General features: G+C 50.5%; 1 protein-coding gene across 2 annotated transcripts in view; it reads left to right on the top strand.

The window, feature by feature from the left end:
- DHRS1 (dehydrogenase/reductase 1) overlaps window positions 1-20764 on the top strand; it is a 30680-nt gene continuing 9916 nt past the window's right edge. Inside the window, exons 1-4 of one of the 2 annotated variants that reach the window (XM_078602129.1) lie at window positions 1-92; window positions 15181-15341; window positions 16314-16457; window positions 16638-16717. In XM_078602129.1, coding sequence (XP_078458255.1) covers window positions 15192-15341; window positions 16314-16457; window positions 16638-16717 — 374 coding nt within the window. In that variant the 5' untranslated portion in view covers window positions 1-92; window positions 15181-15191. Of the gene's footprint in view, window positions 110-15180; window positions 15342-16313; window positions 16458-16637; window positions 16718-20764 lie in introns of both variants that reach the window. The other variant, XM_078602130.1, reaches the window with a different exon arrangement.

Below are 20764 nucleotides of genomic sequence, written 5' to 3'. Positions count from 1 at the left end.
CCTCGCGTGACGTCATGTGGGCCTCCTGACTCGTGACGTCACTCCGAGATTTTATTTCGCTTCGAGCAGCGACTGCGAGCTGCGAGTTGCAGGTGACAGCCTCGTCCCTGTGAGCGACGATCCTGAGGGGAGTGGATTGCGTGTGTGGAGTTGCCTGTGTGGAGTTGCGTGTGTGGAGTGGCGTGTGTGGAGTTGCCTGGGTGGAGTGGCATGTGTAGAGTTGCCTGTGTGTGGAGTTGCCTGTGTGGAGTTGCGTGTATGGAGTGGACTGCGTGTGTGGAGTGGCGTGGCGTGTGTGGAGTTGCCTGTGTGGAGTGGCGTGTGTAGAGTTGCCTGTGTGGAGTTGCGTGTATGGAGTGGACTGCGTGTGCGGAGTTGCCTGTGTGGAGTGGCGTGTGTAGAGTTGCCTGTGTGTGGAGTGGCCTGTGTGGAGTTGATTGCGTGTGTAGAGTTGCGTGTTTGTGTAGAGTTGCGTGTTTGTGTAGAGTTGCCTGTGTAGAGTTCATTGCGTGTGTGTATGGAGTTGTTTGTAGAGTTGCCTGTGTGGAGTTGCGTGTGTGTGGAGTTGTTTGTAGACTTTGTGCGCGTGTGGAGTTGCGTGTGTAGAGTTATTGTGCACATAGCCTGGCACAAGCGCCGTGGTGACGTCACCGCCACTTAGTGGCGAATGGCGGCTGCTGTTGTTGTGGAGTCGTGTCTGTGTGTGGATGGGGCGAAACGGGCGCGCTCCAGAAGAGATGGACCGATGTTGGTTGCGGGAGGATGCGGAGCTGATGACCGGCACTGTATCAGCAGTGTCTAGAGCGGCCTCTGCGACACTTCACGTGGCCTCAAAGTGCACCTAGCCTGGCACAAGTGCCGTCGTGACATCATCGCCACTTAGTGGCGACCGCCAGCCGTTGCTGTGTTGGGGGGTGCCGCCGCTGCTCCGTGAGCGTTGCCTGCACCTTGATGCTGCTGCTGCGTGCGGTGAGGAGGACCGTGCGGTGTGGAGAGTGTGGATCGTCTCGTCTCGAGGACGCAGAAAGGAGGAGGAGACGGGGGGTGGAGGCTTTGGAGCTGCTCGGCAGCCCAGGCTCGAGCCGCTCCGTTGCTTTCACAGACACGTGAGCGGCTCAGCCGTCGTTCTGCTCGGGCCCAACTCATTGTTAAGAGCCGGCTCACCCGAGCTGTCGCTGTCACTCGGAATCGAAATCTTTATTGATCCGGGTGAAATCCGATGAGCTATGAAGCTCCAAAATGGGACCTTTTTGCCAGCATTAAGTATGAAAAAATAAGAATAGATTTTTTTTTTACCGAGAAAGGTTTTACCCTTTCTGGCAATGGAACAGGTGTTAAGATGTTCAAACACCAATTAGAAACCTTTTGCAAGGAATCAAGTCTGCATTAATCACACGTACTTGTGGTTTTTACTGTTCGCCTTTTCGCGTTCTCTGGTCTGACACTGGTGAGACTAGACTCTAAAGAAGGCTGTCTCTGGTGTAGGCCAATTAGTTTCAAAGACAATGCATATGTAGGGGTGTTAGAGAGAGAGCCCGTTATGCATGGCAGCTTATGGCAAACAAACACAGTGGGCGGGGCTACGTGAGTGCACGGGGAGGTGCTCTCTACGACGTCCGCGCCAGGCACCCCGGGGGGGCCCCACCCCTCAGCGGGGGGTTGGGTATAAAAGGGGATGTATCGGAGGGCTCGGGGTTCTTGTTAAGCTAACCAGTGAAGACTGAAGACGTCTTAGCTAGAGCCCTGGACTCCCCTGGTTCGCCGTCCTTATCAGGGCCGAACAGGACCGAGCCAGCGGCGTGGTCCCGAGATCCAGAGCCGGTGCTCTTGTCAGCGCTGGTCTGGGACTCAGGGTACCGGGCCCGACTTACCAGTGTCGGGCCAGATAGCCTCCCCTAGCCCGTTAGAGGAGGACTAGGAGGCAGGCTAGGAAGTAGCTAGCGCGTGTATCCCCAGCTAGCCGGGTGAGGGGGCCGACACCCCCTCTAGTGTTGTATGCCAGAACCGTGCTGTGTGAATAAAACCCGTGTGCCTCCAACTCCGGCGTCCAAGAGTCGTGAACTCTATTACATCTGGTGTCAGAAGTAAAGATCTACGAACATGGACTCTATTACACATATATCAGAGCCTGTACAGTTTAATTTTGACTTAACGTTTGTAGTGAGTCCAACTGAGTCGCAGATGTTGTCTTGGGAGCAACACTATTCAATAAGTCAACATAACATAACCTACACTTGGGTGTTGAATGCTCATCTAGCCGCGCGACGGCAGAACTATACACGGTTCGCTATCCCGGCCCGGGCCACAAGCTGGGTCCTGGACCGCGTGGCTAGAGGCTTCTTTTACCCAATGTGGATCTTCATCGCCAGCAACACGAAGAACCCCGGAGCCCCTCACGGGGCCCCCGTTATATCGGCTTGGGCTGGGACTGGCTCCGCCCCTCACCCCGCTCACCTTCTAGATCTCTTGAGCTCTTTCCCGAAGGCTCCCCGAGAGCTCTTTTATACCATGTGACCGCCCAGCGGCCTCCGTCCACCGGTGGCCCTCCTCAAATATCCGGTCACGTGTTGGCAGGTCAACCAGCGTATCATGCCCCAATGTAACCCTGGCTGGCTGACACTCCCTCTCGCTCCCTCACCGGGAGCTCGCACCGCACACTGTACGTGGTGCCTCCGTGCTGACCAGCCCCGCTAGGGCTGGTACTACGCCCAGTAAGTGGGCTACACATAATGCCAACACATCCGCCATGGCTTCGTAAGCCCGGCACCACACAGTGACAATCACAGTCACTACATCACCCCCCCCGCCGTAGCTTCCAGCCGTCTCGGATGCCAACCCCCTCCCCGCAAGTAAGCAACCGACGTACAATTATACAGAACAAACAAGTGTGCTCCAACAATAACAACACAATAAATTACCCAAACCCAACTGTACAATATATACACGGAGAGATAAAAGAAAAGATGAACCCAACAATCGCGTCGTACAAGATCCCCACAACATCTCCCACTCACATCGTGTAACAACGCCCGTGAGCTCGATGGCGAGCAGGATCGGCCAAATACTCGCCACGACTCATGCGAGCGCGACAGCCCATGACGGTGTGGGAGTGTGCAATGCGTGGGGATCACGCAAATCGAGTCTTTGAACGAGTCCGTAACGCTGGTCCTCCAGGCAAATTGGGCTCGACCGCCCTGGAAGGCCCGGGGGGAACAAGAAATCGACCCGACGAAGCCGGCTCCTCACGAAGAGCAGTAGGCCGGGTCGCCGGGTCGCTGGGTCCTTCACGTCCAGAGCACGTGAGGCCGACACGAGCGACTGCGTGCGAGGCATCAATCGCGAGGCGCCTGGGGGTGGAACAGAAACACTCACCTGAGGATCTGTGTCGGCAGACGCACGCCCCAGCTCGTCGGGCACACCCGACGCTCGGCCCCTGCGATATAGAGATGATACAAACTCACGAGGCGCGATAAACGGCTTCAGACGAGAGGGGTGTACAAACCAGCTCCGCTTACCGAACCGAATCTGGACACACTGCGGCCGCATGATTCGAACCACATCAACCGGCCCCCTCCATGGTTGCAGCAATTTGGGAAATGTGCCGACTGGCACCTGCGGATAATGCAACCAGGCCCTGTCCCCCGGTGACCAATCGCACAGGGAAACACAGGCGCCTTTGAGCCTCTCGTTAGCCAACTATTTGGCACGAGAGTTAACATTGCCAGCTTCCCGCGCCTTGGAAAGTTTGGCGAGAGTGAACCGAATTGAATCAGATATTTTGGACACCTTCGGGGTGGGCGCGGCTTGTAACTGCACATCGATGGGAGGATCATACTCCCATACATAAAAAAGGGAGAGTAGCCGGTGGACGCATAAGGGGCCTTCCTATAAGTGACAAGAACCGCAGGAATATGCAAATCATAGTCGACCTGTGACACGCTAACCAAGTGACTCAACATGGAGGTCAGAGTCCGGTGTAGGCGTTCGACCATGCCATCCGTTTGCAGGTGGTACGGCAACGTGCGTACCTTTTTCATCCCCAGCAAATTGCACACGTCACACAGCAGCTTGGACGATTTTTTTTGCCTTGATCCGTCAAGAGGCGCTCGGGGGCACCCTTATCCAGAACATCGCTATTGAGGAATGCCTCGGTAATAGTCACCGCCGATTGATTCGGGAGCGGCCAGGGCATAGGCCAGCGTGAGAAATACTCAATGCCCACAAGCAAGTACCTATTTCCACGCGCGGAAGCAGGAAACATCCCGAGAATATCGAGCGCAACAATTTCATTTACACGCAACACTTGGATGGATTTAAACGGAGGGCAACAGGATCTCGCTGGCGGCTTCCGCTGGGCACTTTGCACGCAGCCCTTAAGCAGATCCTCGACGTCGGAGGCCATGGCTGGCCAATAAAAATCCAATTTAAGAGTGGCCCATGTCTTTTGCACTCCGAGGTGCAACAACCGTTTATGCACAGCCCAAACAACTTCGCCACGCAGGGCAGTAGGGACAACAATAGCATAACAGTGCAATCCTCTGGCCCAGTACATGAGCAGGCCACCCCGCAGGACGAACGAGGCGACACCCCGCGGAGCCGTGCCATCGGCGGTCTACTCGACACGCCGGCACAACTTAAGGAGGGACGCCGGCATTCCCCACACCTCGTAGTCCAACCCCAAAATCTCATCCCATGCAGCAGAGACGTCGCCCGTCCCTGCCATCGTGTCCGCGGCAGACGCAACGAGAGGGGATGGGGAGGGCGAGCCGGCCAGTCGACAACGACCCGAACCCGAAAAACAAGCACACTCCACGCCCACTGGCAATCGTGATAGGGCATCGGCGTTGATATGGCGAGAACCCTTACGATACGTGACATTGAACGAACTATCCTACAGGATTGCGAGTCAGCGTGACAATTGACCAGAAGGCTGATCCACACGCAGCGCGTACTGGAGCGCCGCGTGATCGAAGCGCACCTTGAAATGTCGCCCGTACAAGTACGGCCGATATTGTTGCACAAAAACGACAATGGCGAATAGCTCCCGGCGCGTTACGCAGTACTGCTGCTCGGCCTGAGACAGCACTCTGCTGTCATACGCGACCACGTGCTCCACGCCATTAACAACTTGGGATAACACCGCACCAATGCCGGTATTACTGGTGTCCGTGTCCAAAACGAACGGCAACGAAAAGTCGGGATAACGCAGGGGAGGGGCGTTACGAATAGAGTGGAACGCAGCTTTCTCCCAATGAAATTTTTGTCCCTTAACTGTCAAGGCGTGGAGAGGTTTTGCTATAGATGCGAACCCCACTACAAATCGTCGATAATAAGAGCAAAGCGGATAAAACTGCACACCTCGCTGGCCGAGGTGGGGGTCGACCACATCTGAACGCGATTCCCGATTCGCTGACTATATGGCCCAAGTACTGAACAGATTTTTGGAGTAGGTGACATTTTTTGGGGCTTGAATTTAAGGTCGGCCGCACACATCTTAACGAAAACAGCCCGCAGGCGATCCAAATGCTCATCGAACGTGCGACCGAAAACAATGACGTCATCCAAGTAGATTAGGCACGAATTCCACTGGAGGCCCGCCAAAACCAATTCGCTGAAAGGTGGCCGGCGTGGAGTGGAGCCCCATTGGAAGCCGGTTAAACTCGAAATACCCCTGTGGTGTTCGAAAAGCCGCCTTGGGCCTTGAGGCCTCGTCAAGCGGCAACTGCCAAAAGCGCGACAAAAGGTCAAGGGTGGAAAAGCACTGCGCGCCCGCCAGAGCGTCCAATGAATCGTCCATACGAAGAAAGGGGTATGCATCCGTAACAGAAACCTTGTTAAGCTTGCGGAAATCGACACAAAACCACAAACTGCCATTGTGCTTCTTAACTAGGACGATTGGAGCACCCCATGGACTGGTGGATGGCGAGATGATATCTGCGGCCAACATCTCATCAACCGCCGCCTGAACGTGTTAATTCTTGGCTGGACTCGGGCAGTAAGGATTCTGCTGAATGGGGGCGGCATTTCCCGTGTCGATATGGTGGCTCAAAAGGGACGTGCGATCGATATCGAATTTACTTTTACTAAAAATGTCCGAAAACTCCCGCAGAAGCGCTCTCAGATTCCCCATTTGTCCCATGGACAAATCGCCGTATTCCGAGCAGAGCCTATCCATCCAGCCCTCATTCCGAGGTCCATGAGCCCGAACACTGACCCCGACATTTCCCACGACATTCGCCTCCGGACATGCCGGAACCCTCCTGAATGACCGTAGTGTCCGACCCGGCATTAAGGACTTGGATAAATGGTGCCTGGTCCCGGGAGACCAGCGTCTGAGCCGCTACGAGTGACATCCCCCGACTAAGCTTATTTGAGGGACCCAACACAATACTGTCCCCCACAGCGCGCGCATCGAGCGGTTTACGCAATCGAAGGGGCACCAAAATTTGCGCGCCGTTCGGCACGCAAGCGCTTGCACCGTGGCGTTAGCAGAATACATGCGGGTCGGAGATGGGAGAAATGCCATTCGCCGTCCCGACGGCAATTCCAAACAGCCCTGGTCCATACAAATCTTCAGAGGCATTTTGCCGAGAAAATCAGTCCCCAGAATAGCCAGGGCCGTAGAAACCAAAACATGGCCCGACAATGTGACATCGCCAATGTGCAACGCAACAGCAATCCGATCGATTATCCCGAATGATCCGTCGTTGGCGGCGAAACACGGAGCATCCAACGGCTCCAAAGTCTGACACCGGGGGGGGCAAAATATTGTAAATGAGGTCGGAAATAATGGTTGAAGACGCGCCGGTGTCAACAAGCATGCGAATTTCAACCCCCTCAATGAACCCAAGCACAGCCAACGACCCCGCGGTTGCCGCAACCACTCGATGTGCCAGCTCCGACCACTGATCCGGTGCATGTTCGCGCGTCGTGAACATGCACCGACTCCCCCCGAAACTGTGTGCGACCCCTATGCAAATCGGACCCCACCGATGGGTGAAGTGAACCCCGGGGCCGAGTGTGAGGTGTGCCGCGACACGCCTTAGAGAGCTGGGAGTCGTGGGAAGGTGAATGTCCGAGGGGCTGCCGGCGAGGAACCCGGCAGCCCCATTGAACGTGCCCCGGTAGGTCGCAGTTGTAGCAGGTGACCAGTCCACTGCTGGACTGGGACGATGCAGACCTCGCCCGCCGCTGGTTGTCCCGCCGCCGATCGCCGTCACTCCGACGATCGCCGCTCCGCTGATGCAGCGAGCACGCGGGAGCAGGCTTCTCGTTGCAGGGTCTGCTACGCCTGTATGCACCTGGCGATCTTGAGCGAAGACACCTCCCCATCCTCGGCGGGGAGCACAGTATGGAGGTCTTTGGCGAGTCCCAACATCTTCTCAAGGACCAAGGCGTCAAGGCTGTTGTCCATTTTCGGGAACGTGGCCTTCGCCAGCGCCAAGAGCGCACTTCGGTAGGCCAGAGCCGACTCACCATCCTCTTTCCGGCTCACGGCGAACTTCTGGCGGCTGTTCAGCGGAGGCTTGAAAACTGCGGCCATTTGGTCAAACACCTACATGAGGGTGGACCTCTCGGACAGCGGAATGGCAAGGAACGCCGCCAAGGCATCATCGTCGAGGGCGGTGGGCAGCGGCGATTGCGTTGCCGCCTTCTGTGAAATGGCGGCTGAGTCGCCCCGTCCGGACAACTCCGCCGCTCCCTCTTTCACCGTCGAGGGCAGGGACCGCATCTCAATGAGGAGCGAGGACGCCGCTTGGAGGAGGTCAACTAGATGGCTGTGCGCGTCCCTGACGAGCTCCTCCGACAAAGGCGAGGTGCCGCGCGCCCCGACTGCACTCTATGCCGGCAGCGTCTCCGCTCCATCCTCGGCGGCCGTGGGTGGAATCAGCTCCTCATCGTCTTCGTCGTCCGACGCCTGTACACGAACTCTGCGACGTGTAGACATGACTTGTCTACCGCTAGCTACAGTTTAGCAAGTTGGCCACTTCCGACACCAGTTGTCGTGAGTCCAACTGAGTTGCAGACTTTGTCTTGGGAGCAACACTATTTATTCAATAAGTCAATATAACATAACCTACACTTGGGTGTTGAATGCCCATCTAGCCACGCTACGGCAGAACTCGACACGATTCGCTATTCCGGCCCAGACCACAAGCTTGGTGCTGGACCGCATGGCTAGAAGCTTCTTTTATCCGACATGGATCACCAGCAACAAGAAGAACCCTGAGTCCCTCACGGGGCCCCTCGTTATATCGGGCTGGGCTGGGGCTGGCTCCGCCCCTCGCTCCGCCCACCTTCTAGATCTCTCGAGCTCTTTCCCGAAGGCTCCCCGAGAGCTCTTTTATACCACGTGACCGCCCAGCAGCCCCTGTCCCTCGGTGGCCCCCCTCCAATATCATCCAGTCACGTGTCGGCAGGTCAACCAGCGTATCATGCCCCAACGTAACCCTGGCTGGCTGACACTCCCTCTCGCTCCCTCACTGGGAGCCCGCACCGCACACTGTACGTGGTGCCTCCGCGCTGACCAGCGCTCACCCAAGCCCCGCTAGGGCTGGTACTACGCCCAGTAAATTATGGAATGCCAATACGCTCACCAAGCTTAAAAGCCAGGTTACAGTCTACATTATAGAATGCCAGGAAGCTCACCGAGGTTAAGAGCCAGGCGCCAGTCTACATTACAGACTGCCAGTACACTCACCCAGCTTAATAACAATTACTACAGTCTACACTATAGACTGCCAGTATACTCACCAAACTTGATAACCAGGCTATAGTCTATACTATAGACTGCCAGTACACTCACTCCGATTAAGAACCAGGCTACAGTCTACATGAATGTCTTTTTTATTATTTCATTTTTATAATTTTTTATTTTTATTCACTTTTTATTATTATTTTTCTATCAACGTGACTTTACCGAAAGAACCAAAGAATATGAATTCCTGCAGTCACGAAAGTTTTAAGTCTAAATTTAACCAGGTTACAGTCTACATCTGTGTTTTTGTGTTTTTTATATATTTTTTATTCACTCTATTTTTATTATTATTTTTATATCTACATGACTTTACAGAAAGAACCAAAGAACATGTACAGTTTGTTGGCATGTTTACAGCAAGTACGTGTGGTTAATGCAGACTGGATTCCTTGCAAAAGGTTTCTATTTGGTGTTTGAACATCTTAACACCTGTTTCATTGCCAGAAAGGGTAAAACATATTCTTATTTTTTTATAAGCTATTACGCTCTTTTTCTAGTAGCTTCGGTGAGAGGAGAGAGCCGCTGTTATTGGGGCTGGATTGCTGAGTGGTGCTGTCTCCACTCAATTCTGGCTCTGCTCGCATTTTCCAGCAGCAGTTATTGCTGCACGACCTTGCCATGCAAGAGCAAGTCCCCTGATATCTCTCGAGCTTTCTTTTGTTTCTCGAGATAAGCAGGGTTGGAGTCTGGAAAGTAAAAAAGTACATAGTTGCATAAGCAACTATGCCTTGCTGATAAGTGTCTAAATACCACAGGAAGTGTTGCACAATTCTCAGTGGAACTGCAGTATTAACCTGTAAAGTAAAGTTCTCTGCTATATCATTGATCCCTCTTACATGGTCTTCTTCTTGTGATGCATTTGCTTGTTGAGACAGTGTTTTTTGCCATGACACAGGAATGTAATCGGGACTTTGTGTTTTTGTTTGTTTGTAATACATTCTGTAGTTTGGAAAAATCAATGGCACGAGGTGAAAAATTATACCACTAAAATTATATACCAGAGCATATGTTCATAATGTTATTTTCTAACTGCAAATGCATTTATGAGGCAGTGGGTGAGGAGCAGGAGAGAGATTGCAAATGGAGTGAATTTTTATTTGTCAACTGCGAATTGGAAACCCAGTGCACGTCACGTTTGTGTTAGCACAAGCATATGTTGAACTTCTTTCGCACCATACCCAGCCAACTGCGCTAATCGGAGGTGTGGGGAAGGACAACAAATTAAACACAAAAATCTGTTCTAAAGAAATGAGTTTTCAATATAGATTTCAAAGTGCATAGCTCCAGTTGCTTTTTAATATCAGAAATAATAGCATTTCAAGCCGCCACATGCATCTGAAAGTGCACAATGCAGTGACCGTCTTTATTCGATGGTTAGCCAAAAGCCGCTGCTGCGAGGATGACCAAAGTTTGCATGTTGGTTTATGCTCCTTGACGAGATCAGCAAGGTATTGTGGTTCATATGTTGAAAGTTGTGGTTCATTTGTGGCAGGATATATATGACATGCATCCTTTCTCAAACTACAGAGAATCGGCTAGCCATTTCAACCCACTCGGGGTAGTGAACAACAGTCCTGCTCTCGCAGGATGATGCATGCGAGTGGTACAGAATCTGAGACACTTGACCCTTGCACCCATAAACCATCTATCGTCAATTGTGCAACCATGGTTGGCGATACGCTAATACCATCAAGCTGTAGGGTAGCCCAATTCCTATTGGAAATTATAAATCCCGAATGTTGCCCATGAGGTTGCTTGAACAAATATGCATTGGGTGGTTAATATCGACACAATTGTAATTTTAAAGGTTAAATGCATCTCCCCGATACATCAGAATCAAAAAATATTTATTTATACTGGAGGAATCCGATGAGCTATGAAACTCCCTTTCACAGATGTCCAGTTGGGGCGGGTAAGAACGTTAACAACAACAAACAGTACATACACATGATAGTAATGAAAAGTACAGTATAAGAAAGGTAAACAAATCACCAAACACATACAAATAAAACTAAACCATCCTACCAGGCATAATATATATCACTCAAGTAATTGGGCCCTTAGCCTAACATGCAGTTGATATTTGGACAGTTTCCTAAGTTAATTGTTTCACGAAAAAATAACATTCTGTAAAAATGCTAAGTTTTTTTTCTGTCACAGGGGTAGAACGAAAATCGTTAAACAAGCTATCAGATGTAATTGCTGATGCATTCGTTTGACTCTAATGGCACAAGCGTGTGGGGGCATGCGTGAACAGTGATCACTAGCATTGTCAAACGCCAAACCGGTAACCACTTTCATAAGTCAGAACCGGTGACCGCTGTTATAATCTGTTACTGGTTATGAAAATCAGAACCAGAAACGTTTTCAATAGAATTGTGGTAATAAATGCATCGATTGGCAACGCGAACACCTGAACGACACGGAAGGCCCAAAAGGGTGGGCGACGGACGTGGAAGCGCTTGTGCGCTAGCGGCCAATTACTGCACACGCCAACACAATGGAGAGAGAGGGGGAGGGGGGGTCTGATACACATGATAGACAAAAGAACGAAAATGCCCATGTTTATACCAATGCTGGCTGAACATTGGTATAAACATGGGCATTTTCGTTCTTTTGTCTATCATGTGTATCAGACCCCCCCTCCCCCTCTCTCTCCATTGTGTTGGCGTGTGCAGTAATTGGCCGCTTGCGCACAAGCGCTTCCACGTCCGTCGCCCACCCTTTTGGCCTCGCCCCCCCCCCCGCCCCCCCCTCCCTCCCGATACGTTCCATTCATTGGCTACCATAGTCTGATGAGCTCCCCCTAAGTTTGTACCCATCATCATTTTCGTCCTTTTGTCTATCATGTGTATTAGACCTCCCCTCCTCCTCTCTGCCCATTGTGTTGGCGGGTGCAGTGGCTGGCCGCTTGCGCACAATCGCTCCATTGTGTTGGCGTGTGCAGTAATTGGCCGCTTGCGCACAAGCGCTTCCACGTCCATCGCCCACCCTTTTGGCCTCGCCCCCCCTCCCTCCCGATACGTTCCTTTCATTGGCTACCATAGTCTGATGAGCTCCCCCCTCCCTCTCCCTCCCCCCTCAACTCGCTTTTAAGGGATTACATCTTGAATCATTGCCTCACTTGATACAGCTAATCTGGCTGTGACGGTCCCACCTGATGACGGAGACTTGTGTTGCCTCCGAAACGTCGTGATTTTTGTTTTTATTTTATTTTACTTTCTACGTGACTTTACCGAAAAAACCTAAGAAGATGATTCCTTGCAGTCACGAAAGCTTCAAATCTAGAATGAAAAAATATGGTTGACTAAACATTGGGATCAAAGCAACCTCTGCAAACTCCTCATGGGCAATTATCAGCTTAGACTGAATTCCTGTAGAAAATTTGACTGCATTTACTGCAGTTAATTGGATTTGCCATTAGCAACAAATAAAATTAAACAACTTGAATACTACAAATCAAAGGTATCATAGGAGATGTAAGTTTGCTACGCTAATTTCCAAGACCACGGCTGGTTTTCTTGGTTATCGTAGCTCTGAATGGCAGCTATCCGCTGTCAATGATTGATGGTTTTTACCCAATTTGGGTCAAAAGTCGCTGTCAAATCTAGCGTGGGGCTCACCTGCAGCACAGCATGTGCTCAATACTGGGCAAACTCTGGGGTGAGGTGCCCTGTATATTCTCAATCAAAACCCCATTATTTCCATGAAGGCCAAATTTAACCCACATACAGCTTGTAATTTTATTTTTGAGTGTTAAAAAAAATGTATTTTAAGGTATGAAGTAGCTTTAAAAAATATACCACAACTTACTTGGTCTGATAAAATTTAAAGCCCATTCACAATCCAGTGCTTTTGGAACCAGAAGTCATGAAAGAGTTCGGATCTTGCAATTCGTGGAGGAAATGTGTGCAGATCTCTCCAAAATAAAATTCATATAGTCCAGTAATTGTGTAGAGGAGAGATATACGCGGTGCGTGCAGTTAAGTGGGTGCAACTGAGGACAAACAGGTGTGCGTGTTGCAACATGAGGTTTGCACCGGAGAAGCGGGTGCAAACGAGGTCGAACAGGTGGGAACGTTGAGGCTGGAGGTTGGCGTCGGGGTGATGATAAGGGATTAATGAGGACACAGGTGCCGGGCAGGCGGCAGCTTAAGGGGAAGGAACGTGAGGACTCGGAATGAGCAGGGGGATATAAGCTGGAGTGTGCGTGCGCGGAGTTGAGTTGCCCGGAAACCAAGAGTGAAGACATCTCGCCGCTGCCGCTCAAGCCGTCAACAAAGCCTCAACCCTCACCGTCGCCGGGCGGGTGTTGGGTGAACCCCCCCACCCGGGACAGACGGGTGAGCGGGTATGAGGCAACATAAGTGAGGGCAGCGGTGGAGATGCAGAGTTCTAAGAGCTGCTGTGTGCAGAGTCGCTGAGTGCGGAGTTGCTGTGTGCAGAGCCGCTGAGTACGGATTTGCTGTGCGCAAAGTTGCCGAGTGCGGAGTTGCTGTGTGCAGAGTGGCTGAGTGCAGGATAGGTGAGGTGCAGAATAGGTGAGAGCGGAGAGAAGTCAAGTGTATGTGACAGTAAAGATAGATATAGTAGTGCCTACAACTTGCGCGTGAACAGGAGTAATAAAGTGTAAGCAGGTGACTTGTTACTACGTGTCGGTGTGAGTAATCTTTGAAGACACTACAATTGGACCAACGCGGATGAAGAGGAGGGAGTTCTCAGCTCTGCCTTTCGCTTTATGACACAGAGAGCCAACGATAGTGTGTGTTGGAATGTTTTTGGAAAATTGAACTTGACGATGAAATCCAATGCTGTTGAAAAATGTAAATCTCCAGGCCAGGCAGTTGAAATATTGGGGTGAGTTTATCATATCCACCTTAACCTGTCTAGCCATTTATACTGTTAATTGAGTGGAAGCTCTGGTTTGTGGTGGGGTAAAGTGTGGGTACGCCCACCTTTTCCGAGTCGTCTCTCGCGGAGGCCCAGCCTAGCAGCGGCGTGAGTGAGCAACGAGTGCACGATACCACCACGTGGTAATTTAGGCCACCGTGCTGTTCGCATGTGCCAATGGGGGCGTTCATCACTAAATACAGTCAACCACCAATTATCCGGCGGCTTCGGGGGGAAGAGGGGCGTCGGAGTTTCAAAAACGCTGGATAATCACATTATTTTAAATAGCCTGTGTTTGCACATTATTGCATAACATGTTTTAGGTGTTGTGTTTTTAAAAAAATGTGTTTACTCTGAAATTGGCATAAATAATCATACAAATAGACAAAAATAAATATCCTGTATCAAGGTACTGTATTTACTGTACCGTACTTACCACTTTCATCTTGAAGACTCTGCATGGCGTGATGTACTGTACCTACTATGCTGTTTCAACAACATGATGGGTCCAAAGGCTGTACCAGTCACTGGACTGGTACAGCCTTTGGAGCGGTTTTGCTGGATAGGTCCAGGACCGCCGGATACATTTGGAAGCTGGATAATCACGTGCCCGATCATAGAAGATCGATTGTATTCCATTGGAAACGGTTACCGATTACTGACTTTGAGAACTGGCAATTTATTGCGAAAATGGTTACCGGTTTGCTGGCTATTGTTTAAACAACCCTGATTTTTATATTGTCTGCGAAGCATGCGTCGTGCAAGTCGTAGCAAAGCAACGTTTAGTTCTCAGAACAGAATAAGCCGAATTGAGTGAACAAACATTTGATACGCTGGTTGTTTATGTGTGTGCAGTCATTGTTGGCCAGTCTGAGACCAGCACCTCACAACGCTTTGGGACCCACCCCCCCACCTGGGTTAATTAGGGTGGTGGTGACCCCAGGTTTCAAATTCAGCAATGCAGCATGGACACCTTGATGCTGCGGCCCCTAGGCCACACGGCCCCATAGGCCACACGGCCACCTGACAGCCTCGCTGAGTCTCAATACCTTTTTTTTCGGAGAGTCCTGCCGTTTTGTTTGAAATTTAGTTTTGCAGTAGTGCACATATTGCTAAGTTTCCCAATGAGATAATTTGCGAGAAGTTTTTAAAATAATGCCAGTTTCAACTGTGACGTCAGCACAGAATGGCCTGCTGTCCTTCAAATGACATCCCGGGATCTTTGACGTCCACTGCAAAGCAGAAAATGTCTATTTTAGTCTTAATGCACACCGCAGTAATAATCAGGGCGGCCTGTTGGATTTGAACTGCGAACCTTCGCCACGAGCAGCGAACGAGCTACCACCGTGCCGTGCCGCTACATTTGTGGCACTAATGGTGCATTGCATCACCCAGGTTTCAGTGTAAAAAAACAGTGGTCAATCTCAGAAGGCTTGTGGTGAAACCATTGGTTACAAAGATATCACGCTGGCATGGTCATGATTTACTGGCGTGGTTTCTCCCCGGGTGTGTGCGCGTCTGTGTGTGCGCAGTACTGCTCGTGATGGCGGGTTCCCTGAGTGGACGAGTGTGCATCGTGACGGGCGCGTCTCGCGGCATCGGCAAAGGCATCGCCCTGCAGCTGGCGGAGGCAGGGGCCACGGTCTACATCACGGGGCGCAACCAGGAGACGCTGCGGCAGGCCGCCGAGGAGGTGATGGCGATGCCTCGGTCGCGAGTGGCTGACCGTTGCTTTGTTTGGCATCGTGGCATCATGTCCTGCAGGCAGTGATGATGACATTGTTTACATCGACATGTGTTTACTTGTGTAGTGTTCTTCACGGAGGCACATACTAGAACTTGGAGACAACACATTTATTGTACTGCCCTAACAGGGCTACTACTTTAACATAACAACGGGTTCTATATCTAGGTGATAACTACCACTATTAACTAGACCACAACGGGGTAACTACATAACCGGGTCATTCAGTCACACACTGCCTGACCCACGATGCTGAGCGTAAAGACCGAAGACCGAGGACCAAGGATCGAAGAAACGTAGCACCGACGGGTTCCATTCTAACAGCCACGATTGATCTCGGGACCTCTGCTTTATGCTACCGAGTGTGGCCTCGCTCCGCCCTCAGCCACGCCCCCTTCTGGATCTCACCAGAAGGTTCTCGACCGAGTATCACGTGTCCCTCAAGCCACCCTTTGGGCCCCCTCGCTACCCTGTCCCGGTCACTTGCCCTCTTGGGGTCACCCAGACTGTCACGTCCTCACATGCCCTCTCTCTGACCGCCATCCGAACCATGCCCTCTAGGGCCCGCTTCCATGCTATACCTACTGGTATGGCATGGTGCCAAAGAGAGGCCCAAGACACACAGTTCCACTCTTGTGACAGTAGCTGGCGCTATACGCCATAGTGACTCCATTTACGTCACTACACCTGCAGTGGAACTTATCTTCATTGAAGTGGGTGGGTGTGTAGTGCTCTTCGAGGATAAGCAAATTTGCAGTGGAAAAGGTTTGTGAAATTAGCTCCTAGTCCACAAAACTAATCGAGGATAAACTCAGGGGTGTTTGACGGTACGGTGTGTGTTGGCTGGCATGGGGGTGGGGTGTGTGGTGGCACGGCGCGTGTTTGCCATTGGCTTTGTCCCACTCTCCGTGTCTCTGGCAGGTGGAAGCACGTGGTGGACGCTGCGTCCCCGTGTCCTGTGACTCCACCAAGGAGGAGGAAGTGCGAGCGCTGTTTGAGCGCGTGCGGCGCGAGCAGAAGGGCCGACTTGACATCTTGGTCAACAACGCGTACGCCGGCGTCAAAGTGAGTGCCCAAGAGTTGTGATGCAAATTCTTAGCCAAATGCAAACCTACAACTTTCCATACTCGTTTATGTAATTTACTTGTTGAGCCTCATTTGGCGTAAATGAACACTAACAAAAGTATTAGTCTCATATGTAGATTGTCTTTGTTGCATTTCCCGTCCCAAATGTGAATGCCAAAGACGATTTTCAGCGGCATTGGAAAGCCATTTTGGGAGCAGCCTGCCACAGACTGGGATGACATCAACAACACTGGTCTGAGGTGTGTATACCATTCCAACTCTGTGCTTTAAATATTACAATGCTCTTATTATTGTAGCCGGGCAGATCAGAGCTAGCAGTGCTGAGGTGCTAGGTTCGAATCAGATCAGCTGACTGGGGGATTTTGGAAGGCCTTAGCGGAGAGAGAGTTGTCAATGGTTGGTTTAAGAAGCAATGAAGGCATGCACGTGACTCGGCAGTAGCTGGGGCGAGTGAAGGGTATGATAAAACAAGCACCACCACTCATAGGTTAGAGCACGATTATCCCTGCTATGTAAAACCGAAACATTTTACAATAACTGAGTACATTTATTTAGTTTCGTTGTGTGGTACTAAATAAACTATTCTACTGGGTTTGCATGGATGCAACGAACAATACGTTTGTAACGGGTTCCGGAGACACTTGTAGAGGTAACTCCTTTATTACAATACAACACTCCAACAGTCCTGATACTCTGTTACAGCCTAGGTACACAGCCTAGGTACACAGCCTAGATACTCTACTCTGGCTACGCTCTGGAACTCGCCCTCACAAGGTCGTAGAGTCGGGAGTTCCAGAGTCCCACCACTGGCTCTCACAACATCCCAGGGTCTTCAGATGGCTGGTCGTGGGTCTTGGGTCTTGAGTTACAACTGGCCCCGATCGTCTAGGGAGCTCCCCTTTTTATGCCTAGTCCAACGAGGGGTGGGGCCATGTGCGCCACCAGACATCCCACAGAGCACACACAGCCCCCCCCGTTGGCGGCGCCAAAAGGCTTAAGCGCCTGGGAACCCAACGCTTGGCGCCCAGAGGCTTAAGCGTCTGGACCCCCTGGGAACCCAGCGCCTGGCGCCCAGAGGCTTAAACTTCTGGACCCGCCCGGGAACCCAGAGCCCCCAGCAGCCCCTCCCTTCTTATGTCACTACACGTTAAACTGTTTTTAAGTAGTGTAGAGGTGTGTGTACACAGCGTTAGCATGTGTAATTGTGTAGTTGGTTTGCTTCGGAGCAGCATTACATTTGTAAATCGTTGGGGCCGACTGGCCAATTGCCATTGTCAGAAGAGATGCGTTACAGTTCCCTGCTGTTTAGGCCATGGCTCGTGGGCAAATATGGTGGTGTGGCAATGACGGTGCCACAATTCAGTGCAACATGCCGACTGCACAGCGAACAGCTTGACTGGAGGAGAGCCTGGACTGAATTCAGTGCACCACTGCCTCATCGGGCTCACACAAACCTATTTTTTACCAAAAATTTGATTTTACCAGGTAAGGCTCAATGAGCTATATAGCTTTTTTCAGAAGCAACCTGACCACAAATGATAGATAAACGAAGTGGCTTATCGTGAGGAAATTTATAGCAACTAAATACCCTAAACGTACATTTCTAAATGTGGAGGGGAAAAACCGAAGGACCCGGAGAAAAATCCACGAAACCACAGGGAGAACATGCAAGCTCCAAATATACAGGCGTCAGGGTCGGGAAGGAACCTACGACCTCCTGCATACCAGGCGAGGTAGTTTACATCTCGGCCACTGCACCGCCAATTTTGAAGAACTTCCAGATGCCGACAGATAGGACCCAGCATGCATGTACCCCCTGTTTACATATGGTTTCTAGAAACCAGTTTAGGGTTTGCTCGTATTGAGCCAATGCTGCAGAGGTTATGTGTTCCCAATGGGCCTTGTGGCTGATGAGATGTGTAAAATAGGTACAAACGTGAAGTAGGCGTATTGTCTGCTTATTCGTTTTATTACTTATGTAATGGTTCGACAGAGGCGCACACACTCGTGCGAAGGCAACACTTATTTATTTAACACAACTGCAACAACTGCAACACACCCTTCACATAAGGTAGTGACCACCGTCCTACTCTCGCTAACACTCGGGTACTATGATAATTGTTTTTTTACCCTTCTATCTGGCAAAAAAACTGACACCTTTTTTTACAAGGAGTCATGTTTGCATAGACCACAATACCTGCAGCCATAATGCAAACAAAAAAACATAACTCTGATAATATATGCACTGTCCTTGAAGTTGATTGGTTCACACCCGAGACAGCTTTCCTTAGAGCCTAGTCTCACATGGGTTGGACCAGATGACACCACAGGCCAGAATGAGTCATTTGGATACTCGGGTACTACTTGGCGTGGCCAAGCCAGGAGGGCTTCTGCTTGGCCACGATGACTGGAGGCTTCTTTCTTCAGATTCATCATTAGACGTCTTCATTCCAGGCACGAACAGCCCAGCTCTCTGTGTTGAGCCGGCTTATAAGCCCCCCTGGCGTGGCTGGCCACACCCTGGCCACGTCCCCCTTCTCGAACCCACGATAGAAGGCTCCACTCCCCGACCACGTGACCCCCAGGGTCCCCTGGCCCCCATCTGGATCTGGTCACGTGTCCAGCCGGGGTCACTCAGAGTGCCAAGGCACAACCCCCTTGGCAATCGTCAACAGCCTCCATACCGAACAGGCAGTGACGTCATGTGTGTACAGACCCAACAGCAGTGACGTCATGTGTGTACTGACCCGACACGGTAGTGACGTTTAATATCACTCCACTTATATTCTGCATCAACGACGCTGATCATTTTTAGTTATGAAAGCAGTAGTCTGGGGAAAGCAATCTGGGATGTATATGGTTCAAGTTTTCAGGTTTATTTTGTTTAACTAGGTGAGACCTCCACAGGCCAGAATGAGTCATTTGGAAGAATGACCGAGATCACACCTATCCAATTATTATGGAGTTCACCGCAATTTTTTAAATAATTAAAATGCACTGTGATCAAAGAATGTGCATGGGCAGTACCTGCTTTGAACACACCCAGCATGGGACACCACAGACAACGAGACAAGGACACACAGAGACACACAGCCACTCGGAGACACAGGACTCGGTATGGGAACATGTTTTTCATTGTGGGAACGTTTAGCACTTTAAGAGGGGAGGAACAGCATGAGTGGACAATGCTCTTTGTAGAACGCACGGTGGCCACAGGTACCGAGAGCGGGCCTCACGAATAGTCTGGTAATCACAAAGAGCCCACAGAGGTCATGCGTGAGTCGGCACACTCTGGGAGGTTCAATCCACTGCTGGTCGAAGGCCTCCCCGAGCCTCCACCAACTCTCATGTTCCTGTGATCTATGTGTATGTAGCACCTTCACATTTACTGACATCATCGCTCCATCTCGGTGTTGTGTCCTCGCGGACGCATTCCATGCTTAATTGAATATGGCTGTATGAAATATGCCCTGCTAATACAGCAGGGTTCATAATTTCTTGTTTCATGTAAAACAAATTAATACTTTATCTCAACAATTGTTTGTAATATTGTTTATGAATGTGTATTGTTTATGGATAGTGCGTACCATTGTTTATGAATTGTGCGTGCTATTGTTTATGAATCGTGCATACTCTGGTTAATTAAACCAGTGACTATGGTATGGGCTGGCATTGTGAGCTAGGAAAGCATGCCAACTCTTTGGCGCAGCTCAAACAAAACATTCCATTTTTCAGTAATACATTTCAAGTCATGGATATCATCAATAACTTGAATGCCCCATTTCGCAGCATAGAAACCCTTCCAATGTAATGCACAGCAACGGCTTTAATGAGACACATCAAAGCTCACAAACTCGAAATGAATGCATTCATGCATACCGTGACACACACAAACAAGCTTTTGGCATAACGCACAACAGCTTGCACGGTGTTTCTCAGCGTGTAGAAATGTGTTTATATAAAACATAACGGGGGTGTGAATTTAACTCCAAAACAAACAAATGCCCTTTGATGTACAAACTTTGCGTTCAAGCTCTCTGCACGTTGCATAACAAAAGGTGTTTTGAATTTCATGCTGCACAGACCGAGGCGCTGACGGTACCAAAAATAATTTTGCGTTTTGATCATTGCAGGAGACATACAGCCGCGTCAAAGCGTAACCTCTGTAGACCTGTCTGCTGCAATTTCCTCCTAAAATACATTGAACCTACGTTTTGGGATCATAATGAAACTCGTGTCTGCATAACGCAATGTTATTTTTCATTAAATAAAGCTAGCGGATCCGT

The sequence above is a fragment of the Lampetra planeri genome, chromosome 17 (genome assembly GCF_965212315.1).
Source record: "Lampetra planeri chromosome 17, kcLamPlan1.2.h2, whole genome shotgun sequence".
Classification (NCBI taxonomy): Eukaryota; Metazoa; Chordata; class Hyperoartia; order Petromyzontiformes; family Petromyzontidae; genus Lampetra; species Lampetra planeri.
This window is presented reverse-complemented; position numbering and strand designations above follow the sequence as displayed.